The sequence below is a fragment of the Zingiber officinale genome, chromosome 1A (assembly GCF_018446385.1).
Source record: "Zingiber officinale cultivar Zhangliang chromosome 1A, Zo_v1.1, whole genome shotgun sequence".
NCBI lineage: Eukaryota > Viridiplantae > Streptophyta > Magnoliopsida > Zingiberales > Zingiberaceae > Zingiber > Zingiber officinale.
In genome coordinates, this window is record NC_055987.1 from 146,125,291 (window position 1) to 146,141,325 (window position 16,035).

General features: G+C 33.9%; 1 protein-coding gene across 1 annotated transcript; it reads right to left on the reverse strand.

The window, feature by feature from the left end:
- Positions 1–202: 202 nt before the first annotated feature.
- Positions 203–11,068, reverse strand: LOC122037773 (dynamin-related protein 5A-like). The gene is made up of 16 exons (XM_042597224.1): positions 10,813–11,068; positions 9,668–9,731; positions 9,464–9,568; positions 9,275–9,376; positions 7,707–7,757; positions 7,547–7,608; positions 7,280–7,370; positions 6,560–6,624; positions 5,553–5,747; positions 5,299–5,418; positions 4,671–4,741; positions 3,482–3,707; positions 3,198–3,248; positions 1,886–2,114; positions 1,237–1,376; positions 203–574 (listed from the first exon to the last, which is right to left on the reverse strand). The coding sequence occupies exons 1-16, from the start codon at positions 10,939–10,941 to the stop codon at positions 446–448; spliced, it is 1,830 nt and encodes a 609-aa protein (XP_042453158.1). The 5' UTR covers positions 10,942–11,068; the 3' UTR covers positions 203–445.
- Between the last annotated feature and the right edge of the window lie 4,967 nt (positions 11,069–16,035).

A 16,035-nucleotide genomic window follows, 5' to 3' on the forward strand; every position in this document is an offset into this window, starting at 1 on the left:
AATATAAAAAATAATATCATTCTAATTAAAAAACTGAGAACAGTTTCTCATTTCTTCTATCATCCACCTGTCTCATTCTCAACTCTCAAGTCAAATTCAACACTGACGAGATCTTATATAAATATATCATCCACATTTTGGTCAGCTTGTGCATTGCACCAAAGACACTTTTTATCCATTTATATAATTTGAATAAAAAACATTAAGACAACAGAAACACAATTCATTCAAAAAGTAAATTATTATTTATATCTGGCAGCAGGTCAGCTTGTGCCTTGCACCAGACACTTTTTATCAGAACTAATTTGCTGCGACTCGGTACAATAATCAACCGACAAGATAATACGAAGATCAAACTAACTATGAATTATCATATGAAGTGTATAAACTATATTTTCTCAGTAAAAATTTGGATGCGAGAAAATTTTATATTTCCAATTGGTGCCTACTTTGTCCATGCCACTGCATCAATCTCAGCTTGGGCGCTTCTGTAGAGTTCCACTCTTTTTGCAAGGGCAGCTCGACGCTCCATAATTGCTGGGTCTTCATCCAATAATGATCCCAACTGCTTAGACTGCATAACACAAGTTCCCACTAAACGTAAAATGGCATTCTGAGCAAGCATTGATGATAAAGAAATATAAAAAACAGTACAATACAGAATTAGAGAGGTAAGAAAGTTGGCACATAGAAGCCAATAGAAGTAAAAGGAAAAAAGCAAAACATATAAAGATAATGGGGCCAATAGAGTAAAAAATGTCAGTTTCAACCACCACATAATGAAAATAAGAAGGTTTTTCACTATCCTTCTGGGAGAACCAAAAAACAGTAATCCAAGTTTTGATATTGTTGGATTCAATTGAAATCAAGATCAATATGTACTACATGACAAGGAAAGCTCTACTCCAAAATAAATCAAGAAGTTTGCATCTGCTCCTATACAGGCAGTTGCAACAAAATTAAGTGATTTTTACATGCTCATATATAAACTTCTTTGTAATCGAAGTAAAACATGATAACATCTGAAAATAGGGAAATACAGAAGATAGTTTGAAATTCATTTAAAGACATCAAATATTAGATGACACATTCTACAACCAAAATCACTGAAGTCAGCGAAGAAACCTTTCACGTTTCTATGAGAAAGGATGTATCAGAACAGACACCAAAACAATTGCCTAACAGCAGTATCAATTTATTATAAAAGGTCAAAATGTAAGTACTTCACAATCTTACCTCCTTTTTGCCCAACTCAGTAAAAAATTGATCAAGCAAGGAGCGCTTTGCCTCCCGCACTTGACAGTAAACAATAGACTTAGGAATAGAGTTTCGCAAGCTTGCACACACCATGTTGACATATGCCAGAACAGTAGTTCCTGTCAAACACCAATATAAATGACATCAAGCATATAATTTAATACTGAACATCATTATAACACTCAGGACCTACTACCCCTAATTTACCCATGTCAGACATCTAAAACTAACATTGATACTGCGAGTTGGATACCAACACCTCAATTGATCACAAATTAAATTTCAGGAAATGAGCAATGAAACTCAGACACCTAGATCTATACAAACATGGAATACTTGTATAGAAGACATTGTACAGATACAATATTGATCCCATCTCTTCTTATATTTTCAAACCAAAATCAGATCTAGAATATAAAAAGCAAGAAATATTTTTATTTTATGATTGAATCCATATGGTAAAGTTGTTGCCATGTGACCTTGAGGTCACAGGTTCGAGTTGCGGAAACAGCCTCTTGCAAAGCACAAGATAAGGCTGCGTACAATAAACCCAATGTGGTCTGACCCTTCCACAGGATCTTACACGGAGCTTCGTGTATGGTCTAACAAGTTTAGAATCCTAACTCACCTATACGTCTTAGATACGAGTCATTGTATCTGTCAAAAATAGAAAGTGTTGGGTTTCCGCCTTTCTCAACATCTTGAGGAAGCTTTCGGAAGAAATCTACTGTGAGATAACTGCACTCCATATCCACTAGCTTAAGAGTTGCTTTTCTGCTTTCTTCCCTCATTCTCTCCAATGATTCAAAAGCTGCATTCCCAACTGCTATTCTCAGCGTAGGATATTGCTTGAGCTCCTACCAAAATAGATCATGAAGGATTAATCAATTTTGTGCTTTTAATGAAATTTGAAAACAAAAGTATGGTTAATGAAATGACAAAATTCTCGACTATGAGCAGTGAAATAATATTCATGCAATTAGCATGATTTCGCAACAATTTTATACGTTGAAAAATTATTAAGAATTAATTAATGCACAACACTTTTTGTACTTCTAAAACTATGAATTTCAAAATTTCAAACTATCTGATGCTAAATGTTTAACTTGACTACTTGATTAAATTTAAGTGAAGCATTGGCTAAGAGAAATAAAATATAATTGAGAACATATCTATAAGACGTTTCACTAGACCTAAGATATCGTGAACGTGTTACAGACTCACAGCATAGTCAAGATCTGGAACTTGTCCCTTGTCACAACAAATTGCATACAAAAGTAACAGAATTTTTTTTGACTGATCCTTTATTCTCAAATATTGGAAAACCAAATTCCTAAAGGAATTTTGGACAATCATAAGTGATTCACATCATACTTCAGCTTCTTTCATAATCATGACCATGCCAACCAACCTTCTTTACAAGCAATAGACCATCGCATAGTTGGTCACAATACCATGCCACTACTAATCTGCATTACAGAATAATGTCCCTGCACAACTATTAATTCAGTGCAACAGGAATACTATGCACATTTCAGGCATCTGTCTGAAAAACATCAAGATATGCAAAGACATGGAAGAAGACGCAAAGACATGGAAAAAGATTATGGCTCCCCATGAGATTAAACAAATAGTTTGATTCAGGTAAACCCGAAATTTTTAACAAAGAACTAGAAAAACTTGAGTTTTCAGGTTCTTACTAGTTAATGCTAATATATGATTAATGCATGATTAACACATGACTAACAACTGAAGAAGAAAGAGACGAAAGATAACAGCTTGAGTACTTTAATTAATTCCAACTATAACAAATAAAAGGATCAACATATGCAATGCATTTAATTAATGTTTTCTTAGTGAATTGTTTTGAAGCAAATCAAGAAAAGGCATGATGATTCACAAGAGAATAGAAAGCAAACAGCAAGGTAACTAAAACCTACTGGAGTCTTGCTAACAGCCTTATGAACTAGCTCCTTCAGTAAAGCGTGAACCTGTAAACACATTGCAGGAGAATTAGAAGCGCCATTTGCAATCACAAATTCAAGAAATAGGAGATATGCTAGAAGTTAACAGATCTAACACCAAGTGCAGGTAAATGAAATAAAAGCAGGTATGTAGCAACATCCAACTACAATGAGAGTAAACAACAGGGCAATTTCAAGATAAGTGTATTCCCGGTTTCAAAGAGCCAAAACATTAGTTCAATGTAAAGAGAAATTTATACCGCGTCAACAGCTGCCTCAGCAGGACCTCTTATAGAAACCAATGAAGATTCAATGAGGCGTCGGTATCCTTGCTCAGGAGCTATCAAGTGAGGTTGATAACCATCAGCTTTAGTGATAAGTTTCTTTACATTCTCCATTGAAAGTTGCTTGTCAAATTGTAATCTCTTAAGAGCCGCAGGGAGTTGTGCATCAAAAACATTATAAATTTTTTCACCACCAGGTCGCCTGCAGTTGATAACACATTCTATGTTAATGGCAAATCTATGATAACATAAATAATGCACATTAAAGGTAACTATAAATCTGAACAAGGTGGTAAACACTTGAGTCGATGACTTTATTGATAAAACTATAACATTCTACCATTCAGAGGTAAAGAGACTAGTATAATGAAGAGGAACTACTTGTGATCAAGCTAAATTCATTCCTAGGTTAAAATACCAAAGGAAACATATCTTTGTAACATTGCTATAAGTCCAACAGCGATAATTTTGTCCAGGGATAATGTTACCACTACAACTATGTAGCTTATTATAGATACAATGTCATGGGCAATGCTACTACCATTCTCCATGATGTTGCAAGTTGTCATAGCGATAGTTCTGTGGATCAAGTTCCTATCCTAACCATGTTGCTAACTGAACCATTGTTGCTACATGTTACTGATATAGCTCCACAGTGCCATGACTTGGTATTATAAAGTATAGACACATAATCTACAGACATCACATGTACTCTGTAAACATGCTTGGACTAGAGTGCTCTCAATATATTCCTGTGATATCCATTATTCACCCAACAATGGACCCCAAGTTCGTCAGCACTGAACTATAGCACTTTCACGATTCTGACTAATTGAATAAATGATAACATTATGCAATATCTGCATAACTGCATGGTAACTAATCATTCTTCAATGCCACCAAAACATCTTGAAAAAATTAATTCAGAAGAAAAATTGTACTTGAGACATAAATAAGTTGGAATCTCAATCAACTTGCCTAATTTCAATAAGTTGTGATTTTATGTCAAAACTGATTTTACTAGATTACTCTGTAAGTTATGCGGATGCATGTACAATCATCTTCATTCAAAAGAAGCATAAGTGAAGCTGTTTGTAGGAAATTCAAAAGTGAATATGATACAAAATAATTAGTTCTTGAAAAAAAGTGTGGTACAAATACATACACGCCATCAAGGTGGTCCTTGTAAATTTGATCAAAGATTCTGCAAATTTCCATAATCGCATACAACTTACCCTGAACATAATAGAAAAATAATTCTCAGAACCTCGCAGCAAATTAGATGCACATATCCAAGAAAGAGAACTAATAGATGGATAGCTTCCATGATTAACTCCTGATTTATAGGATGAATATAGAAAATACTAAAGAAATTCTGCACTAGAGAAAGACAAAACATTATATCCATTAAAGCTGGTAGTTATCAGCTAACCAGTAATTGATCTCAACAAACCATGATAACCAAATTATCAGTACCAAAACATACTGAGCGGTTAAGGGCGGGCACAAATTGTATAAGAAACATGACACAAAAAAAAGTATTAATGTGTCAACATCCATCTACATCTCAATGAGCTAGACAAAAAAAAAAAAAGAGTATTGTCAGCTTCAGTTGATACTCGCAACAGAAGAGAAACAAATAACTACGTTTAAGAAATTTGAACAAATTTCTTAAACGGCTTAGATATCTCAAGACACAAGTTGAAGAACAGATTAAAACCACTCTACATTAACTCTACAATCTACCAGAAAAGATTGGAATATCAATCATAAAGAGAGTATATGAAACTTACACCAGCATCTGCAGCAACTGGTTTTCCTAGACGAGTTAATTCACCTTCTAGTTCAGCAAGTGTTTTACTTATAAGAGATTGGATGCCTGGAATTCGAGATTTAATTACTTGCTCCAAATGCTGCATATAAAAAATATGATTTTCTATTATTTTAGTAAAAGAAATTGTTAATTCAAGATCCAAAGTCACCATTCACGTTGTGTGTCTTTCAAAATGCCAATCAAAGTAACTATGCTTGCAGAAAAATCTGATACCTTTGAGAGAACTTTCCCCAAATGCTCAGACCCCATCCTGTGAGCTAGATGCTTGTATTCTGGTGAATTTGCAAAATATTCTCTCTCTCTTCTTCTAGCAGCAATCATGTCCACATTCTTGTTAATATCAGCTTGAGAACGATTAACAACACCGATCCAAGGGAATTGTAGGCGATATGATTTCCCTTCCAGTATCTTAAGAGAGTATCATACACAGAGTAAAGATATAAATGCACAAAATTGACATGATAAGGTTTTAAGCATCAACCAAATAAATACAACAAAAAATATGAACATGTATTATTCAAATAGAGTATGAATTTCAATCACAAAGAAAAAATAAGCAATAGCAGCAATCTGTCACAGAGAAAAATTGAAATATATGGTTAATCTAAATTGTCAGAGAAAGAAAGCCTACTAAATTTAAAACTCATGGGCATTGTACATGTACATTATAGCAAGTGGCAAGACACTGATACTAGAAGCAACCAAGTTCTGCAAGCCTATTAGAATAATGATATTAGTCATCATATGTATGGAAACCTTACTGTTGCCAACAAAACTATAGCTTGAAGGGGACTTCACGAGAACTAAATACCTACTAATGGCCTCTAGTCATAAAGCATATGAAAAAGGCAACCAAATAACTCTGCGAACCTCCATGGCTTCATCTTGTAATTTCTACAAGGAAATTAGTTAGGGTAATCACATAGGTTCTTTCTTGGCTATGCTGTGAGTAAGACGAGCACATCCAAAAGAAACATTGTCGATGCAAAGTTACATATGAACACAGGATTGGAGATTGTTCCAAGTGAAGAAAGTACTTTATTTCTGTCATACAATGCAGAACTAAGAAGCTAAATGTAACAACAAATCTAAACCTCTAGATTGTCTGAGAATAGAAAGAAAATTACCTCACTGAAAGAATAAGTAGATAATAGGTAATTGTTTATTCAACAGTGTACAAAAGCTATGCTGCAAAAAGAGATGCGAAGAAATCAGCTTACTTCAACAGCATCAGTACCCTTGTCCATTAAATCAATCTTAGTAAGCACACCAAGTGTTCTCTCACCTAGAATGACAAAAGAAACACAGACAGTCAATTTAACATTGGCAGTCATATATTCACTAACAGAGAAAGATTATATGATAAAGAGATCTTCTATATGAAACATGAATCTCCCTAAATGCATTATTTTGTCTTTGAAAATGTAAACCATATGTGCCATTTTTAGTAGGTGCCATCAATCCATCAATACAACCTGCTTTATATTTTTTCACTAGCCCCACTATTCATCTGGTAAAGTGATTTATTTTTTGAAAAAAGATCATTCATTCAAAATTCATTAATGCCTGAGTTGAAAAACTACATCAAATAGTTAAACTCCAATAACAAAAATATTATTCAAAGCCAGATGTAATTAAGAGAACTACCTAAAATAAAATGACGAGATGAACTTAAGAGATCAATTTTGATAACTTGCAAGGTACAAAAAAAAAGAGATCATGTAATTAAAAATTTATGGCATATTGACAATGTTATTGTGAAAGTTCCCAAGATCTCTTGTTAACCACTATAATGTTTAACTCCTTTCAAATAGATGCTCCATTTATCTACAAGTAGAAAGTGCCACTGCTGGAATAAAAATGGGCAATAACTTCGTGAATGTATAAAGAACAAAAACAACACTTGTATAATTTTTTTTTTCAGAAATAGCAAGACACACCCTTAGGATCAACTTCACGGCATATCTTAATTGCATCAGATGTGGCAAGATCTTGATTGGCTGGTGAAATAGCAAGAATTATACAATTGGGCTGCACATCAAATAAAAGTCAAAAATTCAATAGAACATCGACAAGTCAACACACAGGATATCCATAGTAGTAGAAATGAAAGAACACAGTATGCAATGAAAAATAATGAATTTCAACAATAAACAAAACACATAGAGAAACGGGATGATAACATAACATAGCTTCATAAGTATCACCTTCTCAATATATGAACGGACCATATTCTCAATATCAGCTACGATACTATCAGGTTGTCCCTCTACAATATACACACAGTAAAGAATGTTTAGGAAGATTAAGTGCATCTATGACTAAAAAAAGGGTAGCAAAATTGAACAAACATAGATAGTGAATTACCAACTGCAACCTTTGTAAGTCCAGGAAGATCAATTAGTGTCAAATTCACAACTGCCAGAGATGAGAGTATTAGTATTATTGCAGTAAAATTTTACTCTAAAATCAGGGGTGCATGGTGAAAGAGTGGCAAATTTATGGGAGATATATTGAAAGATTCAAAATGTTGTATATGCAACGATGTATCAGACATCCCTTTTAACGGATCACGAGGATGAGTGATAAACTAAGTAAAATTCAAGGATATCAAAAGCCTGAAGTTGGATAATTGAGCATCTGGGTAATAATTTATTTCAGCAAAATATAATAGGAGTTATTCACTGCACTAAGTATCAAGATCATTTTCTTGTTTCCCAGGCGCAACAATATTTGATTCACAGTCAACAAGATCACCTCACTGCTGAGGGTATGGGGTAACTCATAGTGTATCCCTGCCCTAGTTTTTTCTAAATCTTCACTTGGCCAATAGTAATCATCATGGATATACAGTTGAAGCACTGAAAAACACATACTCTATAGCATCAGTTTCTCTAAGCCATCACATGACACATGATAATCCATCTTGGATATATAGATGAAGCTATAGTTATAGCATCCAAAAATACCAATTCTATCACATCACTTCTTTACAACCTACAGTGAGTCTATGGGCAGATAGATGTGTCAATTAAAATTAAATTATTAACATAAGATATTTTAAAATAAGTTAAATAGTGGATTATTCATGAGCAATGCTGTTTCAAGTTCATCAAGGGCAAATAAAGAACCAGGAGATGGACTGACTCGTCTTTTTCCTGGGGCTCAAACATCTGACAAAAGAAGCAGCCGACACCAACAGACATCAAACCTTGGGGTGTGCTCAAATTCTGTAACCTCGACAATATTCATCTAACCAATCCAATATCTATTCAAGCTTAAGCAAATCGAGAACTCTTTCAAAAGTGCTTTAGCTTCTTCTCCAATATTTAACTCCAAACAGTATTACTGGATTTGAGAAGAGGATTTCAACTAAAAAGCACGTCTACATTGCTTTTTTGTTTAGTCCCACATCAAGAAGTAGAAGAGGCATAAAGGGGTTTATAAAGAACACCCTACATATTTGTCTTGCACATCATACATGGTTGGGGTGGGCGCGGGTCTACTTCTTGACTCAACCAAAATTGTCTGGATCCAAGTATTTTGTGGCCTGGATCAGTTATCAATTTTTGTGTTTACCATCAAAGTACTTACTAATGTTCATACAAAAAACTTGCTTTCTTCAACAAAATTAAATTCTAATAATCCACAGCTAAAGACATCAAGAGACCTACTTCATGCAATATGATAATACAATGCAAATACTCTATATTACTAAAACCATAAGATTGTTAATTTATTTATGGTCCTGCATATTGAAGCCAACTGCATATAGAGAACTACATATGCTATATCTGCTTCATTCTCCTAATGCAAATGCTTAGGCGGCCACTTTTTAAACCATGTCCTTAACCTTTTCATCTGGTGTAGGGATAGATATATGAAGTTAGTATGGAAGATGATTACAAAATGTAAAAAAGCCATCAATTTCTCACCATTGGGAGAATAAATACTAAGGTGAATTGGAACAGGTGAAATTTGCTTGTTAAGTCCAGTTTCTCTATCTGTTTCATCTTGGATCTCCTTCCTAACAAGGGCTGTATTGAAACAAGCAGTGTGTACATTTCAATCTTACGAGTTCATAGAAATGTCTAAACCACAAATATAGTAGCCAAGAAAATTACCAAAATTTGTGAACCTCTTTCTTGGAAGGTGCATGAATTCGGCGTACTCTCTGTGTCCATCAATTTTATGCAGCTGAAGAACTAGGGGGCGTCTAGTGACAATTCCTACAAAAGGTAATGACGTTGCTTATAAAAAACTAACCACCACCTCAAACTTGACAAAAGAATGTATAGTAAGAGAATTATGGACATCTTAGAGGTCACCTGAACCCCTTGGTAGAAAGTCCTTCCCGACTATGCTTTCAAGTACAGAAGATTTACCAGAGCTCTAAAATACAGAACCAGGTCATGAAAATAGAGTGGAAAGTAAATAATGAGATGTGGAAAAAGCATGAAGCAAACAACTTTAGCTTTTGAAAACATGCACATGAACTAACTAGCTTATTAGAAAAGAAGAGCATCCTCTTGAATTTGAAAAGATAGCAGAAGGAAGCAGAATAAACAATTTAAAAAACAAATTATTACATATCCTATAATATGATTCTAATTTGGCTAAAAAAGAGTCTGGTAAAATTCACCGCAACTACTTATGCAACAAGAAATAAATTAGATTGAATAGGTCAGGATCTTGTCATTTCATTTTCCTACACTTGAAAGATAAAATGGACACAATTATTGACAAAGTACTTTGACTTGATTGAATGGGGCGGCAAATGGTAATTTCCTAGACGTTTAAATGAGAAAATCTGCAGCAAACCAATATTCCATGCTTAGCTTGCACCTAAGAAATTAGTAGTGAGTATCAAACATGTTGACATGAATCCAAATTGGAACAATCAAGAAAAATGGGGCGCCAAAAGAAAGTTTTGAATAGGACGAAAAGAAGCACCAATCGTGACAGAAAAAAAAAAAAATCTGTCCTTAAGACGCAATCTCCCAAAGAAATCAGTACAAATACAATAACTACAGATGCTCCGTATCAAAACTAAACCCTCCAATGTTGAACTTGAAACACCCTACTAGAGTAAGAACACTAGAACCCAAGGAGGATGAGAAAAAAGAAGAATCGGAGAACACACAAGAAACTAGTAGTGAGTATCAAACATGTCGAGACGAATCCACATTGGAACAATCAAGAAAAAGGGGGCACCAAAAGATAGTTTTGAGTAAGACGAAAAGAAGCACCGATCAAGGCAGAAAAAAAAAAAATCTGTCCGTAAGACCCAATCTCCCAAACAACTCAGTACAAATACACAAACTACAGACGCTTCGCATAGAAACTAAACCCTCCAATGTTGAACTTGAAACACCCAACTACGGTAAGAACACCAGAATCCAAGGAGGAGGATGAAAAAAAGTGAGGCAGTAACCAAAGGCAGGCACAAAACATCAACGAAGAAACCCATTACCTGTCCACCAACGACGGCGATCGCAGGTAGCGAATCCCACAAGGTGGGCAGAGCGTTCTCCTCCCCGTGGTCTCCCAGAGCGGTGCAAGCTCTCTGGAGTTTGTTGACGAGGGAGATCAAGCTATCCATGGCTCCTCCCCGGTCAGATTTTTCAGATCAATGTATCAGGGAAATGGGAGATGGGATAGGAAGCGGCGATCGGGTGAATGCTGGGAGCAAAAGCGTCGCCGTAAAAGGAAGGAATGTCTGTTCCAAGTGCCACGAGTAGAACTTGAATAAAGAAGGTGGCGGTGGTAGGATTGAGATGATCTGGGCCGTCTATTTGAAAGGCTACTGGGCTTACCGCTTACGAGTCCAACATCCGTCCATCAACTGGCGGATTTGAGTCTTATTTGCACTAATCTACTTCTAACGTAGCTGCGATATCGTCGCCTTTAGAAGAAACAGCTATCCTACAAGCCTTCGTCATTATCTCCGGCGCCCATTTCTATTTGTTCTATTTTCCATGTTTACATTTAAATTTAATCTACTACAACTATGACAAACAAACATGATTTTCACAATATACTCATAATACATCACAACAAAACTCATAATAAACTCATTACACATCACAAATTACAATATAACAAAGTTATTATACATCACAAATTATATTTCAATAATCCATATGAACGAAATGTACAATGGATACGTAATCATAAATACAAGCACAAGTCCAAATCTAATAAATAAAATTCATAATAGATCATCCAATACAACATAAAGAGGAACAAGACAAAGTAATCAATATAATACATCTGTATCAAAATGAACAAAATCATCTTTGGTCCTGCATGAAATTTGATTAAGATTAGTTATGAATACAAAATGTGATATTAAACTACAAAAGATATAACTACTAAAACTGATAAACAAAAGCTAATGAACTTTTTTTAAAAAATACATACATGCATCTTGAGATAAAAATAAGTAAAATCTGAAAATAATCATGAAGATGTATAATATAATTAGAGATGTATATAATTATTAAAAAATAGCATTATTTTTTTATTAAAATTAAAAGTCAAGATAAATGATAACATACCTCAAATCTACTCCGTAGGGAAATGGTTGGGATCCTGGGTCTCCTAGGTTTCTTGAGACTCCAAACGATGCAGGTGGTAGATCTAAAATCCGGAGAACATGTCGCTGCAATTACTTGCATATGACAAAATATAACATCAATCTCAGCCTGTCACTGTCGCATCTCTCGTACTCTCGTATCTTTGTGTCCCTCCCATCCATCATCTCCTCCAATGACGATAGTCGAGTCCGTAAATTCTAATTTTTCTCCCACAATTCTCATATCTCACTAGATGAGGAGGAGGAACTAGAACGACCTCTGATCCCTGGAGCTATCACCTGCTCATAGATAACTTTGGCTTGAGAGCCAAGCCCATATAGAAAGGTCTTTTTCCTTCCATCGACGATATCATAATAAATGTCATTAACCACATCGGTGGGAAGAGACTGTGATGCCTCTCCCTCTGCCCCAAGTTGGGATACCTCAACAACTCTAGTGGGCATTGCTTCCTGTGTCAAAATAATAATTTTATTAGCCTCCACGTAAAGTCTACAATTAAATTCATGAAATTTAATAATCTTACATTAATTTCTAAGGAACACCGATTAACAAATGACTCATCTTTTTTCTTATGACTTTTGTTAAATATCTCCCAATAAGTGAGAGGTCTCTGTAATTTAGCAGCCTGTGTACAGAAAATGCAAATATAATAAAACTAATGACAAAACATATATAAGAAATATTTATATAACTTAATTTTAAACTTACCAAGTTAGAGGTATGCTTCACAATAGAACAAGATCCAACAGTATGCTTTGTGGATCCGGTGCTCGGCCCACCAGACTCTAAATTACGATTACTTTGAGCAATCGTTGAATTATCTTGCCTATACTAGGCAGCCCAAATGGCTTGCCAAGATTGCTAAACTGTATCAGGGACCTCAGATGGTCTAGTACTCTGCTGCCTCCACTTGTATAACATGTCTCTGTATAATTTAGAGTAATAGGCATTCTAAATTTTCTTGAGCATTTCCTCCTAGCCCTCCTTCCAAACATATCTCTTCTGCAACAATATATTTTGACAATTAATATCATATTAACTATAAATATGTTTCTATCCAAAATACTTACCAAAAATTCACCTTAATAAAAATTCTTTATATCCTGGTCTACGAGCTATTATGTAGTATCAATAGGAAACAATCGTTCTTTAAACTTTTTAGATATATACGATGTTACCTGGTGACCATCTGGGATAAAACTACATGGAAAAATATCATGTGTTAGATATGTTTAATAATTAAAAAGAAGCTAAAGTACTGTAATAATTACTAAATACTATATTACTTACAAGTCACGAACAACTCGCAAAATAGTCTGGTCACCACGTGGTCTCTGTGTAGGCTGCATGACTATATATGCAAAATCACAGTATAAGATATACATAATTGATATAATATTGTCTTCTAACTAGGAAGGTGAAAAAATAAAAAGAAAATTCATACATATATTATACATTGTTAATAATTATTAATCACCTGATGTCATTTTGGATCAACTAAATTAACATTTTCTAAGTTCTCATTGCTAGACTCCATTGGTACATCAACCTCCTCACTATTAGACATCTCTCCATCATTTATTTCCTTGTAAGTAGCATTAACATCTACAAATAATTATAATGTGGATTGTATTTCTGAATCAACTGAGTATATCTCGACTTCTTTATTTTGATATGCATATGGTTTTACGGAGTTATGGTGCTCAACATTTCAATGGTTGACCGAGGCTTTATCTGACACACTACTACATATTCACTAGGTCTTCTCTTTCTTAGATACTCAAGATAGAATACCTGACTAGCTTATACCGCAAAGATAAAAGACTCAAATTTGTTGAATCTTTTATCTGTGTTAACCTCAACTAAATTGTAGAAACAATGTCTTCTGATACCTATTCTTAGAGTTGGATCATTCCATGAATATTTAAACAATACACACCTTTTTAAAGGTAAAGTTGGATACTCAACCTCAATAATTTCCTCAAGTCTATCATAATAATCAAATTGAGTGTCATTGTTATTTGTTGATCCTTTTATGTACACTAGAATTATACGCCAATTTTTGTGAATCACGATGAGCCACGTGAAATCTAAATCCATTAACATAATAATATGAGTAGATTGTTATGTTACGGAGAGATCCTGATGTAAGATTTTGTAGTCTTTCATCTTCCATATTTGATATTCTACGGTCGTTCATCTATAACAGTATTGATTATATAAATTGGATGCATATATAATACAGTTAAGTATAATAAATAATTTAATCATGAACTTACATAAATTTGAAACCAATATGCAAATTCATCCTCTAACTTAGTCTATACCTCACTTGAACTTATTTATAGATTTTGTAGATATAGTTGTTGTTCGTACAAGCTATCATAAAGAAAATTTGAGGACATATTAGATAGAATGTCGAATATTCTTTAATATTGTATTATATATATATACTTGAACTATTACCTTATGTATGGTTTGATCTCTTTACAATTTAAGAGTATATATATCCTAGAAGCATAATATTCTTATTCATTTAATCGTTTAGAAATAGTTGCACACATTGTCTTATCATGAAACTTGAAAATAGAAAGTATCTCTGGGTATGTTGGTTGAGTATCATCAGAATTTTGAGAACACTTACGATGTCTGATTTTCACATTATCAATAAAATAATAAGAGCAAAAGGAAGTTGCTTCTTCAACCAAATATGTATTACATATTGATTTCTCAACTCTTGCTTTGTCATGAATATTATTTTTTTTAATTTTCTCAGAAATCTTTCAAATAGCTGCATCCATCTGTATTGCACAAGACCACCTAGTTGTGCCTCATATGGTAAATGAGCAGGTAGATGTTTCATAGAATAAAAAAAACTAGATGGGAATATTTGTTCAAGCTTACAGTGTATCATTGGAATGTCTCTCTGAAGTCGAAGTATATCTAGTGTCATAATAACCCTTGAAGTCAAATCTCTGAAAAAGATACCCAATTCTATAAGTGTTTGTCAGACATTGTTAGGAAGTAAGTCATGGAATGTTGTTGGAATTAGTCTTTGCATGAACACGTGACAATCATGACTCTTCATTCCAAACATTTTTAATTTTTTCATATCAACACAGCAAGACATATTCGAGGCATATCCATCGAGAAATTGGATTGCTTTTAACCAAGTACATAATGCTTGCTTACCTTCTTTGTCCAATGTATAACATGCTTTCGGATATTTACCAGTTGTTTCATTCTAATGTAATTCAGGTCTGTTTACTAATTATCTTAATTCCTCGCGTGATTTTTCTATATCTTTAGTTTTTCTATGAACATTCATCACAGTATTGAAGATGTTATCGAAGAAATTTTTCTCAACATGCATCATATCTAAATTATGCCGAAAGAGTAAATACTTTGAATATAACATCTCCCAAAATATGCTTCTTTTCCTCCAACCATACTTGTTCACTCTAACAATGTACTTATTTATATCATCAGAACCATCCTGATATACTAGTAAAAATCCGTAAGTGTCAATTTCATCAAGAACTTCTTCACTTGACTTTGATACTGGAGGAAGTTTCCAAACCACTTCATTCCTTTGAAATTTTTCTTATTTCTTCTGAATGGGTAATCAATTGGTATTTTTTTTTTTTTTGATAATTATCAAACTAAGATATCTTTTTACTATAAGGTAATGAAAATGTATCAGACTCACTCATGTAATGTGGGCATGCTAACTTATAGCCGTGTTCCATCCTGACAACATTGAGTATTATGAAAAATCACTAATTGTTCATAACAAAATAGCATGCATTGTAAAGTTTGATTTACTTGCAATGTCAAAAGTCTCAGACCCTACATTCCATAAATGATTCAACTCAACAATCAAAGGTTGTAAAAAAAAAAAAACCTATTTGCCCTTTTAGATTCCGAGGACCTGGAATAAGTACAACAAGAAACATGAATTCATCTTTTATGTACATCCATGGAATTTATATGGTATTAATAGAACTGGCCAAGATAAATATTGTTGTCCATAACTTCCAAATGATTGAAATCCATCTACGGAACGTGGTTCCATTACAAAGGAAGAAAATATTATA